At 50.3% G+C, this 24,798-nt stretch overlaps 2 protein-coding genes across 5 annotated transcripts; both read right to left on the bottom strand.

Moving 5' to 3' along the window:
- Positions 1-980: 980 nt before the first annotated feature.
- Positions 981-11,861, bottom strand: Mmp14 (matrix metallopeptidase 14). Its single transcript, XM_075949104.1, has 10 exons — positions 11,507-11,861; positions 7,690-7,838; positions 7,136-7,258; positions 6,489-6,796; positions 5,324-5,489; positions 4,522-4,678; positions 4,192-4,330; positions 3,918-4,068; positions 3,326-3,441; positions 981-3,008 (listed from the first exon to the last, which is right to left on the bottom strand). Exons 1-10 carry the CDS (start codon positions 11,612-11,614, stop codon positions 2,677-2,679), a joined length of 1,749 nt encoding a protein of 582 aa, XP_075805219.1. The 5' UTR covers positions 11,615-11,861; the 3' UTR covers positions 981-2,676.
- Positions 11,862-14,028: 2,167 nt separating this feature from the next.
- Positions 14,029-16,873, bottom strand: Mrpl52 (mitochondrial ribosomal protein L52). 4 transcript variants are annotated; one of them, XM_075949776.1, is made up of 5 exons: positions 16,792-16,866; positions 16,661-16,721; positions 16,520-16,587; positions 14,984-15,048; positions 14,029-14,197 (listed from the first exon to the last, which is right to left on the bottom strand). In XM_075949776.1, the coding sequence occupies exons 1-5, from the start codon at positions 16,817-16,819 to the stop codon at positions 14,051-14,053; spliced, it is 369 nt and encodes a 122-aa protein (XP_075805891.1). In that variant the 5' UTR covers positions 16,820-16,866; the 3' UTR covers positions 14,029-14,050. The 4 variants fall into 4 exon arrangements, with proteins under 4 accessions (XP_075805891.1, XP_075805893.1, XP_075805892.1 ...); XM_075949778.1 differs by having other exon boundaries at positions 14,977-15,048; positions 16,661-16,718; positions 16,792-16,863; XM_075949777.1 differs by having other exon boundaries at positions 16,661-16,718; positions 16,792-16,859.
- Positions 16,874-24,798: the final 7,925 nt, after the last annotated feature.

Here is a 24,798-nt window from a genome sequence, read left to right as displayed (position 1 = left end):
TGGAATAGGTGCGGCCAGGCTCTGAAAGGCAGGCTGTGGAGGACCTGGGCAGAAACCCAGTGAAGCCTGGGCTGAGGCAGGAAGGGAAGGCGGGAGAACGGGGCTGCTCTCCTCCAGCTGAGCTGACTCAGCAACTGAGCTGACCCCTCCCTTCAGGCTGGTTTCGGAGGAAGGGAGGGTCAGCAGCCTGGGAACCCTGTCTAGGGCAGCAGTTTCTATGGAAAGTGGAACAAAGCCTTGTTATTCTACCCTTGCAACCTGAGGGTCCTGGGTCTCCTGGGCAGCTAACAAACACTGTGCTACCAGAGGTAGGACACGCCTAGTAGATGGGGCCACCTCCCCCCACCTTCCTGATCTCCTAATCCAACATCAGAGTCCCAGGCCGGTAGAAACCACCACCTTTTCCTTTTTTTTTTTTTCTTTTTTAGGCAGGGTCTTACTGTGTAGCCCCAGCTGGCCTAGAACTTACTGATGTAGACTAGGCTGGCCCAGCAGTATGCCGGCCTCTGTCTCCAGAGGGCTGAGAGTATAGGTATGCATTGCTATGCCCGGATTTTAAAGACCCTTCTTAGGTCTGTCACTGAGCTTCAGTCTAATGTGATCATGGGAATACCCTTGCTGCGGGGAAACTCGAGTGTCTGTGGCCAGGTCACACGGCAGAATAATGCAATTTAGAAAGATTTTCCAAATAGTCTCAGCTTGACCACTTCCTCCTATCTCTGGCAGCTTTGACACGCAATGGTAGACTTTTAAGGATTTGGGGGAAGGACGCTGGGTTCTGCCGATCACTCCTCTAACCTCTAGTGGGGTATGCCTTGCTTCCAACTCCAGCCCTTCAATCTCACCGGTCCACTAAGAATAAATACTCATGACACAGACTAAGCCCTTACATCGTGGGAAATACTCTTCTCAATGCCTGCTCTTCCTGGCCCTGCTTGGCCACATCCAGTTCACCCCTAACACCAAGCTATAGTCACACAAAGAATGTGAAACACAGTTTATTCTTCGTGGAAAGGTTGAACAAGGTCAAAAATGTCCTTAGAGGGCACTGACCCAGCCCCGCCCTGCAGGTTTCTGAGGTCAGTTGCCTCTGCCCCCCTCCCCCACCCATCCCCATGCCCCTTGTTAACAAAAAGGAACGATTTGAATGGCATTCATATATAATAATTATAATAAAAATATACATTAAACAAAACAAAAAACCCAAACAAGACAGAAATTTAGCTGGGCTTCCAGCACCGTTCACCCCGTTTTCCCTAGTCCCAAACCCCACCCAGACACTTCTTTCCTCTCACCCCCTCCACGGGGTGTCACTCTCCCTCCTGAGTCCCCAGTACCTTGACCACCTTCAGTGGCTGAAGGAGACTTTCAAATGGGTTGGCTGGGTGGGGAATTGGAAGGGCAGGACACAGGTAAAATGGACTGAGGAGTGCCTGCATCAGGAGAGGGAGGGGACCACCCGGCCCACCCTACCCAGGAGCACCCAGACACTTGCCTCACTAGTGCAGTGAGACAGACTGAGCAAGGCTAGGCCACTGCCAGCCTGGTCTGGTCTCTATGGAGTCCCCAGTCCCTGTACTATAGGCTCTTCACTCCTGTAGCCACCCTTATCCTTCCTGTCCACAGTCGGTAAGCAAGGAGACGAAAAGAGGCCAGTGTGGCTTCCTTAAAGCCCTCTCTGAGACCCAATACAATGTGCACGCTCCTGGGTACCACAGTGTCATACGTGTACCCTGCAGTCTGCCCAGACTCCCAGGCATACACTGCTACCTCCACACCTCATTTCCTGTCCCCTTGGACTGCTGTCTTTGGGTCCCAGCCCCAGCAACTTGCATTTGAACCGGTCTTTTTCTACTCTGAGCCATAAGGCTCCTTTCCCCCATGTTCCAGATCCCACTGTCTCCCCTTGACCGCTCTGTACCCGGGCCCGTTCCCCCTGCTTTCAGCTCTTCTGACCTTGAACTGGACATCCAAGGCTATTCAGGAGGGACCAGTTTTGCCAAAAGTTTCCTCAAACCCATTTAGTCCTAGATGGCTCAGGCTCCTTTGGACGTTCTCCAGGTTGGGTTGGATAGAGGCAGATCTTTGTGGAGAGAAACTTGGTTGTTCAAGCCACCAAGACCCTCATTGAGCGACTTTTTTTTAAAACCAAAGTCTTTAGAGTAGCTGAGCAATCTTTCCACCTCCAACATACACTCTCAGGTTCCTTTTAGTCGGTGGTGGGAGGGCTGCCAACTGGGTACACTTGGCACTTAGAGGGCTCAGATGCCCAGAGCCTCCTGAGGTCAGAGTTCAGAGATTTAAGGTATGCAGTTAGGGGATGGAAAAGAAGCGGGTGACCTCATTTGGCCTTTGCCCATGAGGTCAGAGGGTCTTGCCTTCAAGTGCAGAGCCCTGAAAACATTCAAATAGGGTTGGACACACACCAAGCCGTGAGGTTTCCCCTGAGGGCTAGAGGCAGGAAGAGACCACCTTCCTGCTCAGCCCTCAGGGGACCCACCTATGGCTGAAGCAATGCTGGGTGAGGGTAGGAGAGGCCAATTAGGGACTGAGAAGGGAGGCCGGAGGGAGAGAGGGCTCAGGATGGGTGTGAGCAGCCCACCTGCCACCACCTGCTGCCACTGGCCTTCAGGGGCAAAGTTCTTGTGGTAGAAGCGGGTGGGCCAGCGGTGGGGGTCAGACCTTGTCTAGCAGTGAACGCTGGCAGTAAAGCAGTCGCTTGGGGGTCCCATGGCGTCTGAAGAAGAAGACTGCAAGGCCCACTGCCAGCACCAGGAGCAGCAGCAGCACAGGTAGGACTACGGCGGCTGCGCTCACTGCTCCGCTGCCCTCTTCGTCCACCTCGATGATGATCACCTCTGTCTTGTCCTCAGTCCCCTCACCCGGGCGGCCTCCCGAAGGGCAGCCCATCCAGTCCCGCAGAGCTGACTTGGGGTACCCTGGCTCTACTTTCAGCTTCTGGTTGTTAAATTTCCAGTATTTGTTCCCCTTGTAGAAGTAGGTGAAGACTGAAGGGCACCAAGAGGACGGTGGAAGATGACAAGAACCAGGATGGGCAGAGTCCATAAAGGCCCCAAAGAGAGAAAAGAAGAAAGCACGGTTAGTGCGATGGGCAGCTAAGCTTACCTCTCAATCTTCCTCAACGTTTGCTTCCTCAAGTGGAGAATGGAGATGATTACAGCACCAGGTTGGAAAAGTGGCCAGACCGAGGATGGTATTACATACTCAAACACCGTCAATGTTTTCCACTAGACACTCTGTCTTTCTGCTCTTCCTCGGCTCCCCGTGCCCTTCCTTCTCTACACAGTTTCCCTTGCCCACTCACCTTCATCGCTACCCATGAATGACCCTCTGGGAGACTCAGGGATTCCTTCCCAGACTTTGATGTTTTTAGGGTACTCGCTGTCCACTGCTCTGAACTCCTCACTGAAACGGTAGTACCTGGGGGAGGGGAGAGAAACGGAAGCGGCTGGATACCGGGCATGCCTTCAGAGGTTAGCAGACCCATGACAGAGTGCACCGGGGAACAAAGGGTAGCCATGGACATGGTTGGGGACGGGGGTTTTGAGTAATGAGGGCCTGCAGCTGAAAGAGGCGGAAGGAGGAGGTGGAAGGGAGGGTCCAGGCTGTAAGGAGCCACCAGCGGCCCTTAATGACAGTGCCTGGTGGCTGGGGTGGAGACACAGTGCTGGGGGCAGGAGGCATCAAATGACCAGGTCTGAAATGGTGACCCGGTCACATCCCACGCACGCAGCACTAAGAAAAATTGCCAATTGCTAGGCAACATAAAGACTCAGCCAGTTCCAGGGCAACACACCTTGGAGGTGGAGGGGAAGTGGGCCTTTCTTCAGAATGTGGGGATTAGGATATTTGGGGTGGCAGTGGAGAGGCTTGGGGCGAAGGGTTGGAGATCTTACTTATTTCCCCTGAAGAAGTAGGTCTTTCCATTGGGCATCCAGAAGAGAGCTGCATCAATCTTGTCAGTCGGCAGTCCTCGGCCTAGCTCCTTAATGTGCTTGGGGTATCCAGGTTCCAGGGAAGCCTCATCAAACACCCAATGCTTATCCCCTGGGATAGGACAGAAAGGAGGAATCTGGACTCAACTTGACTCTGAGGTCTTTGGGAATGACGCGGAATCAGCTCATCCACGGAGACCCTTCAACTTCCCCAGTCCACGAAATGCCTGGTTACCTTTGAAGAAGACAAATTTGCCATCCTTTCTCTCATAGGCAGTATTGATGGATGCAGGCAGGCCCCTCCAGAACTGGCCAATAGGCATTGGGTATCCATCCATCACTTGGTTATTCCTCACCCGCCAGAACCATCGCTCCTAGAAACCAGTAAAGGTGGGATCGCATTATGCCTTGTTCTTCTGCAGCCCCCAAAGCGCCCCCACTGCCTTCAGCCCTGTGCTCCTAACTATTACTCCTATTACTATTGCCACCCAGCTTCCTTGCTGAGAGCCCTTCTGCCCCCTTCTCTTCCTCCTCCTTCTTCCTTTTGCCTTCTTCTATCTCTCACCTTGAAGACAAACATCTCTCCTCGGAGCATGGCCACGGTATCAAAGTTACCATCACAGATGTTAGGTCCATAGCTGGGGTTTCTGGGCTTATCCGGGACAGAGGGCCGAGAGGTAGTTCTGGGTTGAGGGGGCATCTTGGTGGGTGACCCTGACTTACTCCCTGAGGAAGAGAACAATAGGGTACTTCAGATTTTGAGGTAGAGGACAGAAGGATAGACAGATAAACAGACAGCAGCACCCTTAGAAAGCACGAAGAGAGTGGGGGTGATCCAGAGATGGCTCAGTGCTTACAGCAATACTGCTCTTGCAGAGGATGAGAGTTTGATTTATTAGGGGGCTCACAACCTTTAGAAGCTCTGTGGACACATACACACCTCTCATAAAAACAAGTATCTTTTTTTTTTTTAGTGTGAACAGGTTTTTGGAGGTTAGCTTGGTATGTTCAAAAGGTATGCATGAAAGTGGGAGCTGCGGAGCTGGAGACGCGGCTGACTGATTGGGAACACTTGCAGTTCCTACCGAGGACCCAAGTTTCATTGCCACCACTCACCCGGCAGGAGATTCAATGCCCTCTGCTGGCCTCTATGGGCACCAGGCATACATAGACGTGGTACATGCATACATACATATTTGCAATATACTTATAAAAAAAAAAACTGAAAAGAGTTGGAGCTAAGAGAGGCGGTGAAAGGTGGTGCGTATGTACGTACAGCCTTCACGGTACGCCGTGGGGAAAATGCAGACCAGAGACTGGAAAGGGACAAGAGCAGAGGCAGAGGAGCAGGAAAGCGGATGGATAACTTGCCATAAAGTTGCTGGATGCCGCGGCGGTCATCGTCAGGCAGCACAAAGTTCTCTGTGTCCATCCACTGGTAAAAGGGCGCCATGATGGCAGAGGGGTCGTTAGAGTGCTCCAGGCCGAGAGCGTGGCCCAGCTCATGCACAGCTACCAGGAAGACGTCATTCCCTGGAGGGATGGAGATGGTGAGAGTTTGGGACCCTTCGTAGGCTTCCTGCTTCCCCTCCAGAGACCTCAGGTTCACAGATAAGCCTGCCGGTCGTGTTTCCCACCTAAAGGGACCAAATCTTGAGGGTCAGTTTCCTGTCTCTTCTGGGTGGGGCGGGGCGGGGCGCCCTGGCGCAGGATTCCAATCCCAAGAAAACCTACATCGTGGAGCTTAGTTGCCTCTAAAAGCTAGGTAGGCATCGTGTTTGCCTGGAGAAGTGGGTGAGAAGGAAACTTTTAAGTCTGTGATTGGCAAGGTAGTGACAGCAGACCAAATATACAGACATAAATAGCTTAAAATGTAATTCCTGTTTTCACACTAGGCTTGTGTGGCTAGTATTTAGCTGTTTTTTTTCTTTTGTTTTTTTGTTTGTTTGTTTTTTTTTTTTTTTGAGGCAGGGTTTCTCTGTGAAACATCGCTGGTTGTCCTGGAACTAGCTTTGTAGACCAGGCTGGCCTTGAACTCACAGAGATCCGCCTGCCTCTGCCTCCTGAGTGCTGGCATTAAAAGCATGTGCCACCATGCCCTGCTTTATTATTATTATTATTTTTAAGTTTTAGTTTGTTTTTTGTTTTTCGAGAAAGGGATTCTCTGTGTAGTTTTGGCTGTTCTGAAACTCACTCTGTAGATCAGTTTGGCCTCGAACTCAGAGATCTGTCTGCCTCTGCTTCCCGAGTGCTGGGTGAGATTAAAGGCCTGTGCCACCATTGCCTGGCTTTATTGTTTACTGAGGCAGGCCTCAAACTCACAATCCTCCTGCCCCAGCACCTAGACTTATTTTTTAATTTTATTGATTTGTAAAACAGGGTCACACTACTGTAGCCCTGGCTGGCTGGAACTTACTATGCAGACCGGGCTGGCTACTACATACTGCTATCTTGGCTTCTGGAAGGAGACCCCTCTATAAACAAGGGACAGCACACACTACCCAGGGTGGAACTCAGGGTTCCCTTACTCACCATTTAGGTCCTCATTTTGGACAGTCCAGGGCTCAGCAGAATCAAAGTGGGTGTCCCCTCCAATACTGGGGCCTGGGAAATAGGCATGAGCCAGGAAGCCCCCTTCACCATCAAAGGGTGTACTGTCACCGTGGAAACCCTCAGCAAACAAGATCATGATGTCAGCCTGCTTCTCATGACCCTCTCGGATGTAGGCATAGGGTACTTCACGGAAGCGCAGTGGCGTGGCACTCTCCCATACTCGGAAGGCCTTCCTAATGGCCTCGAATGTGGCATACTCGCCCACCTTGGGGGTGTAATTCTGGATGCTGACACCCAGATATAAGGGTAGAGAAGGGAAGCGTTAGGATAAATGAGGCAAAGTTCCCTGTGCTCTCCCAGCCCTGGCTGAACTGCCCGGCCACCTTGCCAGACCTGCTGTCCTTGCTAGTGCATATTCGATGTCTCAGCCCCAAGAACCAAAGTCTTGGGGGTGTCCGCACTAGTGTATCCCCCAGATGGCTGCGCTTCTCTGCAAGGTTAGAGCTCTTTTCCTTCCCACTCCCTAAGAACGGAGGAGACTAGTACAGGCCACCCCTGCCTCTACCTTATCCAATTAAGAGGGAAGGGTAGTGGACGCGAGAACAATCTCTAGTTGTTGGACTCACCAGAAAGTGATCTCGTTGTGCTGCCATTTGAGGCCCTGAATGGCATAGCGCTTCCTTCGAACATTGGCCTTGATCTCAGTACCAAACTTATCTGGCACACCACAGCGAGGGCGCCTCATGGCCCTGGGGAGGAAACACTGGGGTCAGCATAGTACAAACAATATAAAAGCACCGGGTAGTGGTGGTGCACACCTTTAATCCCAGCACTCGGGAGGCAGGGGCAGGAGGATCTCTGCAAGTTCAAAGCCAGTTTGGTCTACAGAGTGAGTTCCGGGACAGGCTCCAAAGCTACAGAGAAACCCTGTCTCGAAAAACCAAACCAAACAAGCAAACAAACAAGTGAGTCTTCAAGGGGAGAGAGTGGAGTGCCACAGTTGACCCAGGGTCTTGGCCTCTGCCCCCAGGTCAGTGTTGGGTGAGGCCTTGTATATGCCAGTGTAGAGAAAGGCAAGGTAATGATACCAACGGGAGAGGGTTGGGACACTGGCACAGGGGCAGGTTCAAGTGGCAGCACTTCTGGTATTCGGTGTGCTCAGTGGACATTAGGAACTTACTTCAAGGTGTCCGAATCAGCCTTGCCTGTCACTTGCAAACCATAGAACCTTTGCATGGCGGCAATGGCAGCTGAGAGTGACTGGGGGGAACGTTGTGTGTGGGTACGCAGGTCCCCTGGAGGTAGGTAGCCATACTGCTGCAGCCAGGCCTGTAGGGAGAGGGATGTGGCTTAGAGAATTTTCCACGTGGTCCAGGGGGCCCACTTGCCTCTCCACAGTGCCTGGCAGATATCCTTGGCTCAATGAGAAATATGATGGGCTCCCATTCTGGTTCTGCCAGGAACTTTCAGGCTAAGGGCTGACTTATATTGATCTAGATCCCAGTGTGCCTGTCCCCAAGGGTGATGGGGAGCAGACAGCTATAAGGTTGGAGAGCCATTGGTCCTGACTGGTTGTAGTACTCTAGTAATTGAGAGCATTAGTGGACTGAGAGAGTCTTAGGATGTTTTTGGTTGGTGCTTACATGCATGTGGAGGTCAAAGGTGTATTCCTTGGGAGCTGTCCACCTTGTTTTTTTAGGCAGGGTCTCTCACTGGAATCTGTGGCTCACTGATTAGGCCAGGCTAGATGGCCAGTAAGCCTCAGGGAACTGCCTAACTCTGCCTCCCTCACGCTGAGATTACAAGTATGTGCATCTTGTCTGGTGTTTGCCATGGGTACTAGGGTTTAAATTCAGGCCCTTAAGCTTGCCGCAAGCATTTTACTAAGCCATATCCACGCTCCAGAATGTCTTCTTAGAGCTGGCATTTTCTCCAAAACTTTTCTCCTCTCTCAGTCCTTGCAAAGATGGCATGTCCCATTGGAAAGTGAGTTATGTCCACGATAGGTAGAATGATGGAGTCGAACAGGGTGAGGGGGTTCCTGCAACAGAGGGGCCACACTTCTAGGGCCCTCAGCAGGAAAGGAGCCAGGGTCGAGGCTGGATGCTGACGGGGAAGTTGGGCTCTTTGGAGGTGGTAGCTAGTCAGCCAGGACCCCAAATAAATACTCTATGATCTAGCGATCTAGCCTTGGAAAGTCAAAGAAGCCATGCTGTGTATGGACTGTGAAGATGCTTAGATTCTTCTGTAGGGAGCCAGGATCCAGATAGAGCTGGGCCTACTCCAGTTTTACCTTATTTAAGGAGTTCAGAGGGGGGCTTCAAGTTGCCTAGAATGGGCATTTGGAGGGGAAAGGGCAAAGCTGCCTTGGGTCCTGCATCTCCTACCGGTGGTCATTAGGATGGATTTATCTCCACATGATGCTTCCCCGTCAGGGCTAGGCAAGGGTGGTGGAGCAATGTTCTTGTGTGGGGTCTGGGGGTGATTCAGGAGCAGCTGACTTAGGACCTGAGCCCAACAGGGGCAGGAATTGCAACACAGTTCCAGGAAGTGATTCCCCTCAAGGCTGACGGAGTTAGGGCCTGAGTTGTAAACAACCCAGCCTTTCCCCCAGCCAATCAGCCTGGCCAAACTTCCCTAGCATCACCTGTTAACCAAAGCCCTTCCCAAGGGCTCAGGAGTTTTTAACCCCTTGTATGTCAGAGGGCCCTAGCAAGGTGGGTAAATCCAGAGCGGTTCCCTCATATCTGAAGGCTTGCCCTGACCTGTGCTGCCTGCTGTGGCCTGTGCCAAGTATGCAGGAAACTCCCTTTGCACCTAGTCTCACCTGTAGACTCTGACCCCTGCTAGGGTAACAGCTGCTACAGGGCTTACGGGGAGGATGGGAGTGGCCTGCTCCCTCCCCCCATAGCTGGAAGTCAAGAGGAGTGGAGGGTTTTTTAGCCAAATAGAAGGAAATGCTCCTACAGGAGGATGGAGAAACTGGTGGGAGAAACAGCACAGTCAGGAGCTCTGGGTAAACCCCTCTCCTCCGGGCCTTTCAAGAGATAGACAGGTCTAAATAAGCACACTCATAAACCCTGCCCTGTACCCTGTGGAGAAAAGTGGATGCTTTGTCAGGAAAAGGACTCCCCGGAAGAGTATCACAAAGCCAGAAAAGAAAGCGTCCCCATCATTTTCTTCCTTTCCCGGACTGGGCAAGTTTCTTTCTCCATCTCACAGAGCCAGGCTCTGAGCGAAGCAAGAACCACAGACTATGATTCTGGAACCACAGGAGAGGACTCTGGTGTCTGCGGCTGAGTGGGGGAAGGGTGATGCCCTAGACACACTGTTCTGGAGTTAGTGTGGAGCTATGGAGGCCTGGTGAAAGGGACCGATCTAACTGCCCGAGGCCAGCTTGGCCTGGAGAAGGAACAACTATCTTGGCATTGTCTTGATCAGTAAGTGCAGGGTATTCCCTATGAGAAAGTCAAGGAACACCTCCCACTGTAAGAGGCCAAGAGGGTGGGGGCTCTCCAGCTCCACATCAAACCTTGGATCCTGGCCTCTTCTGGGGCTGCCCCGCCCTCACTCAGCTTCCCACCCGACTGTGTTCCAGAAGCAAATGGTGGTTCTGGCTCTGGGACGACCATGACCCACTTAAAGTGGAGCCAGGGCTGCCGCCCCTCCCCTAGGGGACCTAGTGGAAGCTGGGGAGGAGAGAAAGAAGTTGGCAGTGGGCAGTCTTCCAGGGGTTCCTTTTGTTAGACGCTCTCTTTGGGGCTAAGATGGGAGCTTCAGGCCTGGGAAAGTCACCTCCTGTCTGACATATGGGTTTGGTCTCCAGTCTCAGAGAGGATTTTACTCTTTCTAGTCTCTATGCACAGTGTGACCCCACTTCTAGGGTCACACTTGTCCCTTCAGCCCCAGGTCTCTTCAGGGGCACAGGCAACGTGTGCCCCGTGTGCCCAGGAGACATCACCTCAGAGGGTGTGATCCGGCCTGGGCCTGGGACTAGAGTAGAGGGAATCAAATCAGACCATATCCTGCCTTTTGGGCCCTTCCCTGCCCTTCCCTACCACACCCAGGTCCTCACCAGGATGAGTGGGTTGGATGGCCCAAAATAAGAAGCTGATTAAATCCATCTCCCACCTTCACCCCAAAATAAGAGAGGGAGGGAAAACTTCCTCAGACTACTCCCACGCTGCTTCCTTCAGACCGGGGTGGGCTACGGTCATGGGAGGGCTGGGGATGGGGGTGGGGGCGCCCAAGCAAGTCGGGACGCTTGAGGGTGACCCAGGCCAGCCCTCAAGTCGCTCGCTGAGCAACTCCACCCCCCAAATCTCTCCGCAATTAACTCAGAAAAACAATTAGCAACAAAAAGCCCCCCGCGCCCCCCCCCCACGCCGGTTAGGGTGAGGACGCGGGGAGGTGGTGGCCAGGCTGAGCCCAGCGGCTCACAAGCAGAGCTTTGTGTGAGCGGAAGTTCTGCCCGTCGCGATCCTCGACGCCAGGGCCCGAGGCCCGCACCGAGGGCGGTCCAGGGAGGCAGGTAGCGATCGGCCGCCCCCCGACGCCCCACTTGGTACAGATGCGCCCGTGTAGGGCAGCGGGCACCTGAGCGCAGCCAAACTGGGGGAACAACTCGGGTATGACACCGGCCCGGACGGCGCGGGATTGGAGCGGAGTCCAGTGTTTGTGAAGCTCCTGCCTGGCCAGAGTGCACAGAACCCGGGAGAGCGAGGTCCGGGCCCCGCTGCAAAGTTCTTCCAGGGAAGGGAGGAATGGGAAAGAGGCGGCGGCGGCGGAGGAGTTAGGCTGGAGGCAGGCAAAAAGTTGGATCGACTTGCAAGTTTGCAGATAAGGAGGGAAAAGAAAGGCCGGAGCAGCAGAGTGTAACCTCTCGCCGCCAGCGGGGCTGGGGGGGGGTTTCTCAGCGGGGGCTGTCCCCTTGGAGACCCCCGGACTCGCCTACCCGGCGGGCGCAACCCCGGGAAGGGCGGGAGGAGCTCACTTACTTCGGGGCTAAAGTTGCTGCCTTGGGCCCAGCCGAGGGAGGCGAGCACGGTGCCGAGCGTGAGCAGGGGGAGCAGGAGGCTGCGGGAGGGTCGAGGGGCGGGAGACATGGTCCGTGGCGTCGGGGCGCCAGGCGGTGCGGGGGGCTCCGCGGTGGGGCCCACGCCCTGGGGTCGCGCCGCTGCTCTCTTTGGGCGCCTTTGTCTTCGGTAGGCAAGGAATTTGGATTCCTAGAGTGCAGCCGGCTTGGAGGTGAGGGGATTGCTCCTGAAAGTGTCCGTTTGCTCTTCTCTTTTCCGTTTTTTGATCTTTCTTCTGCTTAGTCGGCGAACTGAGTTGGAAGCCTTCTCTGCTCTCTCCTTTGGTCCCTCCCTTCTCCCAAAGCCTCTCCTCTGCCCCCGCCCCAATGCCCTCCTTTCCTGGTGGGGACGTGGTTGTTTCAGCCTGAATCCAATTACAGCCAAGAGTAGGAGAGAAGGGGGGGGGGTTGTCTTTCTGTGGTGCAGGCTGCCATCTGCAGGGGTTGAGGCCACAGCTGACAACTAACTAGGAGACTGGGTGTCCCAGGGGACGGATGCGGAAGACTTTCTCTTCCTAAGCATTTTTTGGGTGGCCTGATTCCCGTAGTATTCAGCATATCTCACTTCAAGAGTGTTAAGTGTTGGGAGGTCTGATGGCTAGGGAAGGTGGTGACATGACGTTTTCAATGCCTCGCGAGGAAGGGGCATTTACTAACAAGGGGTGTGTGTGCTGAGACCTGTGGACAGCCTCCTTCTGCCCCAGACTTACACTGTAACAGAAGCCATTACCAAACAACAATCACAATTACTTTAAATTTTGGGGCCCACTGCTTTATTAATGGCTTTTGCAATCTAGCTGTTCCATTAATTGTGAACTGCAGGGGCTAGTAGGAAAAAGGTTCAAGGTCGGGGAAAGCCAAATGGAAGTCTGATTAAAATTGTTGGAAGAGGAAGAAATGGGAGTTAGGATTCTGGAGTTTTTGTCTTTACACTGGAGACCGTTCCTTAGAGTACAGCTTCCTTGCTGGTGGGCTGGGAGAACAAAAGGAGAGGTATGCAGGGGAGGGGAGGACAGGCTGAAGCTGGCAGTAAGAAAGACAGATAGATAAGAGGTTGAGAATTAGATCTGGAAAAACACCAAGCAGTGGGACAGAGGCAGGAAAAGAGTGGGAGACAGAAAACTCGACCATCAGCGAAATGTAAGCTCCAAGAATTGCGTTTGGTCAGCGAGAGGAAGGAGGTAGTGGGGAGAGGAAGGGAGGGAAGGCAGTAGAGGGAAGCAGCAGAGCAGAGGGTAGAAATCAGGCCAGGTGGGAAACTCCTGAAACCCACAACTACCGAAAGCGTTTATGATGGGAAGATGCAAGCCCAGCATCCAGTACTGGTGGGGAACAAAAGTCCTTGCCTTCAGAATCCGGGGGAGGGCTCATGACCAGTGAAATGAAGGGCTGCCAGGTCACTGGCAGTTTCCAGGTGCACAGTGGGTATTAGTGCCACAGGGGCATTGTTAGGGGTGAGGAAATACAGAACCCTCTTCAACCAACCTCTGGAATTCAGTCAGAACAGAACTCCTTCAGCAGAAGACTAAATATACAAGTTCAATTCTTCCTAGGTCTGCTTTCCAGAGTGGGGGCTTCCTGGACCGTGTATCTGGACATGAGTTGATGGTTAAGAAAGAGACTTCTGCCAGGTATGGTGGCACATGGTTTAAACCCAGACAGCGGCAGGCGGATTGTGGCGAGTGCAAGACAGCTTGGTGTCCATGGCCAGTTTCAGGCCAGCTGGAGTTATAGGCAGACCCTATCTCAAAAAGAAAAAAACGATCTCAGATGGGAAACCCGTCTTTCTTTTCTAAAAATCTACAGCAAATTTCCTCTTTATTTTTATTCTATGTGCATTGTTTTGCCAGGGCTGTCAGGAAGTTACAGACAGTTGTGAGCTGCCATGAGGGTGCTGGCAACTGAACCTGGGACCTCTAGAAGAGCAATCACTGCTCTTAACTGATGAGCCATCTCTCCAGCCCCTGGGAAGCCCTTTTCATCAAAACATTTATTGAATGCCAACTGCACACAAATGAGCTGTTTATGGGCTAAGCCGTGACTCGAGGAGGACAAGGGTAAAACCAGGAAAACTGGTACTGTCCCCTTTTCTTCCTTCGCAGAGCAGCCACTGCTCTTTAGATGGGTTGGCCCCATGGCAAGCATGGCAGAGATTAAAATCCCAGAGCAACAAGGCTAAGTGGTAGGGTGGTGGTGTCCTTAATTTCCACAGGGCTCTGGGTTTGTTCTCTACAGCAGGGGCAAAATAATAGCCCCAGAGCAAGATCTGGCTGAACTGGAATGGAGAGCGGACTAAGGGCACTGGGCCAAGCCTCACAGGCAGTGATTTTAAAGTTCCTCTTGGTGCCTGAGGTCTTTTATTGTCAATACAAATGGCGGGAAAAATGACTTCATTCTCATGGGATAAAGCATTTGGTGACAGAAAAGAAAGGCAGAGAGTCTGGGAAAGTGAGAATGGAGCTGTTTTTTATTGATGTGGAAGTGGACTTCTCAGTGAAATCCCCTTGGGTTTAAGACCATGTTCCTGCTTCCTTTCTTCCTCCAACTTCTGCTGCCTGAGCTTCCATGCCTGTAATCCAGCATCCATTTCCTGTGTCAGCAGTACAACTCGTCTCTGAAACGGCAGGAAAAGAATAAATAACATCTGGGGCTCAAGCGGACCGGACCGTTGAGCAGATATCCTTTCTCTCCAGAAGTCAAAGGATTTCAGCTGGATACTGATGCTGTTGACTGGCATCAGACCAGCATTTGCCTGACAGAAGGGAGCTAACAATGTGAAGGGAAGGTCTGTTATTGGTTTCTGCCACAAGCCCCCTACTCCAGCCATTCCTTCTCACAGTGCCATTAAAACATTCGGCTTGGGCAGGTAGGGTGGTCCATCCTTTGATCCTAGCACTAGGGAGGCAAAGGCAGGCCCATCTCTTGTGAGTTTGAGGCCAGCCTAGTCTATATATCATGCCTAAATGAATAAATAAGTTATCTGCTGTCAGGACTGGAGACGCAGCTGCTGGTGGTACACTTGTCTAGCGCCCATGGAGCCCTAGGTTTGCTCCCAAGTACCGCCAAACAGCAGCTCAGGCACGACACAACCTAGAACAAATTATAATAACCGAGATGGCTCAGTGGTCAACAGTACTTTCTGCTTTTACATGGGACCCAGATTCAACTCCCAGCACCCACATGGCCGCTCCCAACCATCTGTAATTTCCGTTTCAGGGGATCCGACACCCTCCTCTGACCTCTACAGGCACCAGGCACACATGTGGTGAACAAACATTCATAGAGGCAAAACACATACATATAAAAGTCAATCTTAAAGAAAACAAAGAGAAATGATGATCTAAATTTTCCTCCTCCAATTAGAAACAATGCAGGCCTTGCTGGAGTTCCAGCTACTCACTGCAAGCTTCTCCCTTTGAGCTTTTCTTCGAAGTTGGCCTTTCATTGGGGGAGCAGGACGGCCATCTACAGAGAGAGGAGAGAAAAAGGGAAGTGGTAAATGTGGCTGGGCCATCTTCTCCAAATACTATGATGTGACAGGAATTATTATGACAGGGAAATACTAGCTCCCCTCTTCCAGTTCACACCCACCAGGGCTGGGGTGGGGGCTAGCATGTAAGGCCCAGGTTCAAGTCCCAGTTCACACCCACCAGGGCTGGGGTGGGGGCTAGCATGTAAGGCCCAGGTTCAAGTCCCAGCACTGTCCATCAAAAATAATACTGAAGAGGAAACCAGTTCACAACTACTCTAGCTTAGTTTTGTAAAATTCATCGAGCATCTTCAATGGTGAGGTACAACAGTCATGAAAATGAGTTCCAAAGCACGTTCCTATTATTTCATTTAGTCATGTGATTAGCATGGAATTAGGGTCATTTGCAATGCTGAATTCACTGCTTTTGTTTTGTTTTTTGAATTCTTGAGACATGGTTTCGCTGTAGCTTTGGAGCCTGTCCTGGAACTTGCTCTGTAGACCAGGCTGGCCTCGAACTCACAAAACCCCGGCTGCCTCTGCCTCCAGAGTGTTGGGATTAAAGGCAAGTGCCACCACCATCTGGCTCACCTTTGATGTAAGGTCTCACTAGACAGCCAAGGCTGTTCCCTAGCTCTCAATCCTTCTACTTTTGCCTTCTGATTACAGGCATGTGTCATTACTCTTTCCTCATTTTATGTTTAAAAAAAAGTTTTATTTTTATGTGAATGAGTGTTTTGCTTGCACCGTGTGGGTGCCTGGTGCAGGTGGAAGTGAGAGAGACTGACACCACATTTCCTGGAACTGGAGTTACAAAGAGTTGTGAGCCACCATGTGGGGGTTAGGAATAGAACCCCAGTTCCTCTTGAAGAACAGTCAGTGCCTCTGAGGCATCTTTTCCAGCTCATAACCTTTTTTTTTTTTTTTTTTGAAAAAAGAGAAAAGCCTTCTGGATTGAGTCTGCCATCTTCAGTCTGGTAGGGATCTTCGGCGTTCCTTTCAGCAGCTTTCCAAATAATTCCTTGTGTATGTGGAGTCAAATTCTAAAAATGCATTTACCACACATGCCCCCTTCTGAAAAGCTAAGAGCCACGCACCCTTCCAGCCCCAGGACAACCTAAGTTGGAATTACATCTGTAAGTCATGATCCCCTACTCCCCTTCCTTAGCCAACTTACTATTTATTTATTTATACACGGGGATCTTACTCTGTAGTTCAGGATAATCTGGGACTCACTCAGAGGCACATACTTCATTGACCTCACAGTGATCCCTCTGCCTCAGCCCCCAAAAGCTAAGATTTCAGGTGCGAGCTGCCACACCCAGCTCTGTAGTCAGACAAAATTAGAGTTCCTTTCTTCAAACTCTTGCCTAAGTAAAAGGTTCAATATTTCCCAGACACGCCCCCAATCCCTACCGGGGGTGGTCTCCTGGAGGAAAAGGAAAAAAACCTGACATCAAGGCTCACCGGCGAAAGACCAGTCAGGAAGCTCCGTGAGGGGCCCATAGCCGGAAGGGTTGGCAGCCAGTCCCTGTCTGGGTGGGGAAACACAGTGGGTGAGGGCTCGGCCGGCTTCCAGGTCCCGCCGCGCCCCCGCCCGGCACTCACTGAAGTCGCCACTGGCCGCCGGCCCGAGCCGCAGCGCTGCAGTGCAACCTCCGGACACCTACTGCAAGAGCCAGGAGTTAGAGGGCAGCCCGCCCCCGGGATCCCGGGTCCCCAACCCCACAGTCACTCACTGGACAGCCAAGACCCCAACGCAGCCATGCCGTGGCTAAGGGACCGGAAGTGGGCGTGGCCCCGATGGCCACGCGCGACGCTGCGGGACAAACCGGAAGCCGACATCTTGAATGTGGTTTTCATTCGCGGGTCCCGCCATCTTGGCTCAGCGTACGGAAGTCAGGGTCAGCTGCAGGCTGGGCGCTTTGGCCAGGAAGATCTATCCCGCGCGTGCATCTAGGCTTTGGAATTTGGGGATAATTCAAAAGAGAAGCCTCCAGCGAACCTCTTTGTGCAGCACTCTGCATGGTTTTTAACACTGGTTTTCGGATCAAGACATGATCAAGTATAGAACGAACCAGAAAAATTTGTTTCTCGTCCAACCAAACCGAAGAAGTAGTGAGTGGGTTTAGGAAGTTGTAAGGGTAGCTAAACCAGTTCGTCAGTTAGAGCGTTGGGTCTAGAGAAGGCAAATGGTCACAGACATGACTAATACTACAGCCGAGTGCTGGGAAGGAAAAGTGCATGTTATTTGTGAGAACATTTATGGAAATAGGGCTCAGAGGACACCATTAGGAAGTTGTACTGGTGCAAATTTTTTTTTTTTTTTAGAGTTAACCTATGTATCTCTGTCTGTTTTGGAACTTAGTATGTAGACCTGGCATTGAACTCTGCCTCCAGAATGCTGGGATATAAGGCGGCAACTCTGGTCCCCCCCACCAACCCCTGGCCCCCCACCTCTCGAGACACGTTTCTCTGTGTACCTCCGACTGTCTTGGAACTAGCTGTGTAGACCTGCCTCTCCCTCCTGAGTGCAGGGGGATTAAGGGCACGTGCCACCAACATCTGTCTCTGATTTCTGTTTTATTTATTTATTTATTTATTTTTTATTTTTGAGACAGGGTGTCTCTGTGTAGTTTTGGAGCTTCTCCTGGAACTCGCTTTGTAGTCCAGGCTGGCTTTGAACTCACAGAGATCTGCCTGCTTTTGCCTCCTGAGTGCTGGGATTAAAAGCTTGTGCCACCATCGCCCAGCTTCTGAGTCCTCTTTTTAAAAGCGTCCAAAATATATTCTCATGAGTTAAGTATACTTTGAGTGGGCCAGACCTGAAAACTGAGCTCTGAAGTGCTCCAAAATCAAGGAAAATTCCACACCTGGTGTCATGAAGAAACTTTAGTCCAAAACCAGGTGTACTAAGGACTGGTAATGTTGCTGGTGGTGGAGTGCTTGCCTAGTGGGCTTAGACTTTGGGTCCATCTCCCACATACACAAAAATAACATGGCCATAACTGGGCAATGGTGGCTAAAGCCTTTAGTTCAAGACCAGCCTGTTGTCTACAAAGTGAGTTCAAGGACAGCCAGGGCTGTTACACGGAGAAACTCCTTCTTGAAAAACCAAAAGCTTGGCAGCTTAAAACAAGGGCCTTGGGCCTGGAGAGATGGCTCAGTGGTTAAGGACACTGGCTGCTCATCCAGAGGACTTGGGTTTCATTCTCAGCACCAACATTCTGTAACCTCAAGATCTGACACCCTCTCACAAACATGTAGGGAAAAGGCCAATGCACATAAAAGCAGACAAAAACCCAAGGGCCTTATGGCCTTTTTTTCCTGCTTGTAGGCCTCCTGCTGATGGACTGGCTCCATCAATTCAAGGTTAGATAAGGACACCTTACAAAGCAGCTGTGGGTCAATCATCCATCCTGTCTTCAAACTGACTAACCGTAAATTAGGGGAGGAAAATTCTTCAGAGAATTAAAAAATAAAACAAACAAAAACCCAGACCTGGAGAAGACACTGGGTTTTTGTCTTTCTGAGTCCCCCCATTCTCCTTTGCATAAGGCCTTTTCCCTCTGTGTGTCTGACTCATCTGTTTCTTCACTCTAATAAAAGCCTATCTTCAACTGCTGATTCTGTCTGCTCCTGTTTATTATGGTTGAGATGTCTCTGCTCCTACTGTAATGGAAAAATTAAAAATGCTGCAGGATCCCTGGTGGCAGCAGGTAGCAGAAATGCTGTAGGTCCCCCAAGCAGTGGTAGTGGGGCCATGTGGTGGCAGGCAGCAGGCCCTGAGAGCAGCCAGTCCCAGGCAGAGATGGCTGCCAGTCCCTGACCAGTGGCTGGTCCCAGGCAGGGAGACATGTGTCAGGCGGGCAAGAGACAGAGACATGGATAGGTATGCCATGCAGAGTGAGATTGGATATTTATTCAGGGGGTTATGGAGGGGCAAGAGAGAAGGGGAGAAGAGCAGAGAGAGACTGAAGCAGGGGACGGGGAGAAGTGGAGAGAGAGGAAGACAGAAAAAAGAGAGAGCTCAGGCCAGAAGCTGAAGATCAGCCTGCCTCAGTGGATGGGGGAGGGAGTGGGCATGGCTTGTCTCTCAAAGAAACAGAACAATCATTACACCTACCTGTTACATTTGAGATTTTTCTGAGTTTTCAGAGGGTTAATTCCTTAACTGGCAGTGGAAATGAAACTGATTAAGATCCCTTGATGCCTAGCCAGGACACGCCTTTAGACAGAGGTAGGAGGATGAATTCGAAGCCAGCCTGGTTTACAGAGCAAGTTCCAGGACAGCCAGGAATACACTGAGAAACCCTGTCTTTAAATGCCAAAACCGGGATCTGGTGATATGGTCCAGGGGTTAAGAGCAATGGCTGCTTTTCCACAGGTCCTGAGTTCATTCCCTGCAACTACATGGTAGCTCACAACCATCTGTAATGGGATCTGATGCCCTCTTCTGGCATGCAAGTATACATGGCAGAATACTTACACTAAAAAAAAAAAAAAGACCCCTACCTCCGGGCGGTGGTGGCGCACGCCTTTAATCCCAGCACTTGGGAGGCAGAGGCAGGCGGATCTCTGTGAGTTCGAGGCCAGCCTGGTCTACAAGAGCTAGTTCCAGGACAGGAACCAAAAAGCTACGGAGAAACCCTGTCTCAAAAAATCAAAAAAAAAAAAAAAAAAAAAAAAGGAAAGAAAGAAAGAAAAAAAGACTCGTAGATGTTAACAGTACCAAGCATTCAAATACAGGATACTAAACCTTTAAAGCTAGCTCTGCCTTACCTGCCCACCACCGCTTTTGAGATGGGGTCTTGCTATGCAGCTCTGAATGACACAGTACCTGCCAGGTAGCCCTGGCTGGCCTCAATGTTTCAATATCACCCCTCAGAATACTGGGATTACAGGTTTTGAATTACCGTACCTGGTTTTGTTTATTTTCCTTTGATATTTATTTCAGCCTTTGAAGGAGTCATTTTCCCTTCCTTTCCCCTCTCTTTCTTTCTCTCTCTTTCCTTCCCTCCTTCCTTGCCTCTCCCACTTCCATTTTGAGAGCCATGCTGTGTAACCCAGGCTGATTTAGAACTCTTGAGCTCAGGGTGATCCTGTAAGTCAAAGTCCTTATGGTAAAACTACAAATGTACCCATTAGTGGGTTACAGTTACAAACACGTGCTGACAAGGACAAGAACATGAGAGAGTGGTATAACGGCTTATCTTCAAGCTTCCGTTTCCTTCTGTAAGACTGGGAGGCTTTTTTTTAAAAAAAAATATTTATTTATTTTGATTTTTCGAGACAGGGTTTCTCTGTAGCTTTAGAGCCTGTCCTGGAACTAGCTCTTTTAGACCAGGCTGGCCTCGAACTCACAGAGATCTGCCTGCCTCTGCCTCCTGAGTGCTGGGATTAAAGGTGTGCGCCACCACTGCCTGGCTGACTGGGAGGTTTTTATACTGGAGATGTTTCTGAGTTGTACTTTGAAAGAAGGGAAAGGTAGATCCTGGTTTAAGAAGTAAAACCTGATAACAAGAATGATGAAGGATGGGACTGAACTAAAAAGAGGGGATGGGAACAAAAAAACGTTAACTAGTTGCCCCAGATTGCCACCCTGCCCCAAGCAAAACAAAATAAAGCAATGGAGGGTTGGGTGTGGAGACAGGAGCATGCATGGGGGGAGGCAAATAAGAGAAGGGATTCAAGGCCAGCCTGTGGTAATGGAAAAGTCAAAACACTACACAAAGTTAGAGCAAAATAAGGCAGAGACATAGACTACTACTCTATTGTTGCTCCATAATCTTTTTTGCCTATATGTATGTATGTGTACCATATGTACGTGTGGTGCCCACGGGAACCAGAAGAGAAGGCATAGTATCCCTTGGAATTGTAGTTACAGAACATGACAGCCATCCTGTGTGTATGTGTGGTGGTTTGAATGGAAATGCCTCCCATAGGTTCACAGAGAGTGGCACTATTAGGAGGTGTGGCTTTGTTGGAGTAGGTGTGGTCTTGTTGGAGGAAATGTGGCACTTGTTGGAGAAGGGGCAGAAAGCTCCAGCCAGGCCTAGTGGCTCACGGTCACTTCCTGCTGCCTGTGAATCCAGATGTAGAACTCAGCTACCTCTCCAGCACCACATCTGCCTGCCTGCTACCATGCTTCCTGCCGTGACAATAGTGGACTGAACCCTGGAACTGCAAGCCAGTCCCAATTAAATGTTTTCCTTTATAGGAGTTGCTGTGGTCTTGGTGTCTCTTCACAGTAACAGAATACTAAGAAAAGGTGCTAGGAACGGAACAAACTTCTACAGAAGAGCAGCCAGCACTCTTGACCATTGAGTTGTTTCTCCAGCCCCTTCCACACCCTTACTTTTCAAAACCACTTCTACCGCTCTTGCAAAGAACCTGAGTTTGAGTCTCAGAAGCCATATCAGGCACCTCAGAATTATCTGTTCCAGGGGTTCTGACCCATGTAGCCTGCACTCAAGTGCACACACCCACACCCACACACAGACACACACACATAATTAAAAACAATAAAAATAAGCCTTTCAGACCACTTCTACATAAGTACTTTCATACGTTTTTCCCACAAAGGAGATTAGACAGTGCTGGAGCAACCATCACACAACTTTTCTTGATGTTTTCATGGCCCAGGAGACGGATGGAAATGTGACTGTTGGGATTGTAGCCCACTGGTAGTGTGTGCACTTGCCATATGTGAGGCCCTGGTTTGATCTCTAGCAACACACACACACACACACACACAAATACACACACACAAATACACACATACATGCAGAAAAAGACCCATGGATTTACTTTTTTTGCAGGTCGTGTCAGAATAGAGACTGAACAACACTTCTTTTCTTCTTCTTCTTCTTTTTAAAGATTGGATCATTCTCTTTTTTTAAAAAATTAACTTCATGTGAATTGGTGTGAAGATATCAGATCCTCTAGAACTGGAGTTACAGACAGCTGTAAACTGCCATGTGGGTGCTGGGAATTGAACCCAGGTCCTCTGGAAGAACAGACAGTGCTTTTAACTCATGAGCCATCTCTCCAGCCCCATGATACTGTTCTTAAGTTTGTCTTACTAAGCCTTTGGCAAAAGTCAATATTCTTTAGCAATAAGAAAGATGGTATCTTCATAAGTCACCTTGGGGAATAATAATATAGACAATAACACATGGAAAAATGGGGATATGTGCCAGGTGTGATAACACTCACGTTGAATCCCAGCATGTAGAAGGCAGAGGCAGGCAGATCTCTGTGAATCTGAGGCCAGCCTGGTCTGTATAGTGAGTTCCAGGATAGTCAAGACTACACAGTGAGATCCTGTCAAACAAAACAAAACAGCAAAAGCCATGTCTGGTCATTCAGTAGAGAAATACCTAGAGGATTAGGGGGACAGGATAGGAAGTTTGATCAGAACTCCAAAATAGAGAAATTCTAGGAAGGGAAGGCAAGTCCAGCTTTTGACATGATTAGCTTGATCAACAGGTGCAATCCATTGATTATAAATGGACTGCAGCTGGGAGGTGGTAGCAGAAGGCTTTCATCTCAGTATTTGAGACACAAAGGCAAGCAGCTCTCTGAGTTTGAGGCCAGCCTGGTCTACAGAGTGAGTCACAAGACAGCCAGGGCTACACAGAGAAACCCTGTCTTGAAAAACCAATAAATAAATAAACTGCTAGTATTGCAGGTTTTTTTTGAGACAGGGTCTCTCTGTGTAGCCCTGGCTGTCCTGGAACTCACTCTGTAGACCAGGCTGGCCTCAAACTCACAGAGATCTGCCTGCCTCTGCCTCCTGAGTGCTGGAAATAAAGGTGTGTACCCTCATACCCGCTGCCACCATTCTTTTTAAAAAAGCTTATTTTTATGACTGTGTGTGTACCATACATGTGTGTGTACCTGAGCGCATGCATGTGTACCATGCATGTGTGTGTACTTGAGTGCATGTATGTGTACTGTGCATGTGTGTGTACCTGAGTGCATGTATGTGTACCATGCATGTGTGTGTACTTGAGTGCATGTATGTGTACCGTGCATGTGTGTGTACCTGAGTGCATGTATGTGTACCTCGGTCCGTCTGCAAGGCAGCGAGTGCCCTTAACTGCTGAGCCATCTCTCTAGTCCACCAGCTTTGGAACATTATGGAACAGTTGAGTCTGGCATTGGCTCAGTCCTCTCTAGTGACTTACTCAGCCATCTCAACCACAGGAAAGTGGCTGTCTTGTCACACTGAATGTCCTCTGTGCTTCATCTGAGAACAGCGGAATCCAGCGCTATAGAAAATTGACTGTGAGATTCTTGTGTTTCTCCTAGACTCCTTTGCCATTCAAGTCAAGGATGCCAGGTTCCACATTTAGCTTTTGCATTTTGTTATGCACTCCCCTGCCTCCCCCATCACTGTGCACCCAGTGTTATCCAAACATCTCTCTGTTCTGTGGGTCTAGACACTGTTACTTTTGCTCAAGTCCACTGCTCTGTGAAATTAGATGCCCCTTTTGTTACCTTTTTTTTTTTTGGCTTTTTGTTTTGTTTTGTTTTTCAAGACAGAGTTTCACTATAGTTTTAGAACCTGTCCTGAAACTAGCTCTTGTAGATCAGGCTGGCCTCGAACTCACAGAGATCCGTCTGCCTTTGCCTCCCGAGTGCCGGGATTAAAAGCAAGCACCACCACTGCCTGGCTACTTATTTTTTTTTTATTTATAATCAGAATTTAACTTTGCCGTCCAGTTAGACTTTCAGGAGAATATGAAAACCAAAGGCCTGCAGTGCAAGTGGTTTAGATGCACGCAAATGTCAGAGCCGTTTCCAGTGGGTGATGGAGAGCCTCTTGCTGAACTTGCTGTTCCTGGTCTGAAAGCACTCCTTGTCTTCTGCAATGCTCATGCCATCTTTCACCTTCCTGAAAGGTCGCATCCCTGCCGTATGGGCACTCAGGACTCAGGACGTGCAGATGAAAAACTGGGAACCATCTGTGCTTGGTCCAGCATTTTCGATGGACTAGATGCCAGAATCTGTTGGTTGACATCATGGCAATCATGATGCCATTGTGACATCACAACCCTGGCTCATGAATCCTGGACTGATTCTGTGAGAGTAGGCCATGTAACTGGATTGGTTCCCTTCAGTGTTCCTTAGCACCCACCTGAAAACCAGGATTGGCTCCATGAACCTACTTATTATCTTCCTATGGGGGAACAGAAATAGGCAGGTCCTGGGAGCTTGCTGGCCAGACAGCCTAGCAAAACTGGTGAGCCTCAGGTCAGCGAGAGACCCTGTTTGAAGGGAATGAGATAAATAGCAGTAGAGGAAGACACCTAAGGTACTCCGGTCTCTGCTTGTCTGAACACCCCTACCCAATCCCACACACAGGTTCATACATACATATGCCATTCAGTACAGACACTCCTCCCTGCTCTCCTCCCCAAGACAGGGTTTCTCTGTGTAGCCCTGGCTGTCCTGAAACTCACTCTGTAGAGCAGGCTGTCCTCGAACTCACAGAGATCCTCTTGCCTCTGCCTCCCGAGTTCTGGGATTAAAGGTGTGCACCAGCACCGTGCACCTGATAACAGACACAAATTTTATCATGCCCTCTGTGAGTTGAACATGGAACTCAAGGCAAGCACTCCCAATGAACTATATTTTTGGTTCTTCAAAACGCTTTTTCTTTCAGTCTTTTTCTTTTTGAGCCTGGCGGGCCTTCAGTTTGCTATATAGCCAAGGATGGCTTTGAACTTCTGGTCCTC

The sequence above is a fragment of the Microtus pennsylvanicus genome, chromosome 15, assembly GCF_037038515.1.
Source record: "Microtus pennsylvanicus isolate mMicPen1 chromosome 15, mMicPen1.hap1, whole genome shotgun sequence".
Taxonomy (NCBI): domain Eukaryota; kingdom Metazoa; phylum Chordata; class Mammalia; order Rodentia; family Cricetidae; genus Microtus; species Microtus pennsylvanicus.
Note: the sequence above shows the minus strand (reverse complement) of the source record. Positions and strands in the feature narration are given on the sequence as shown.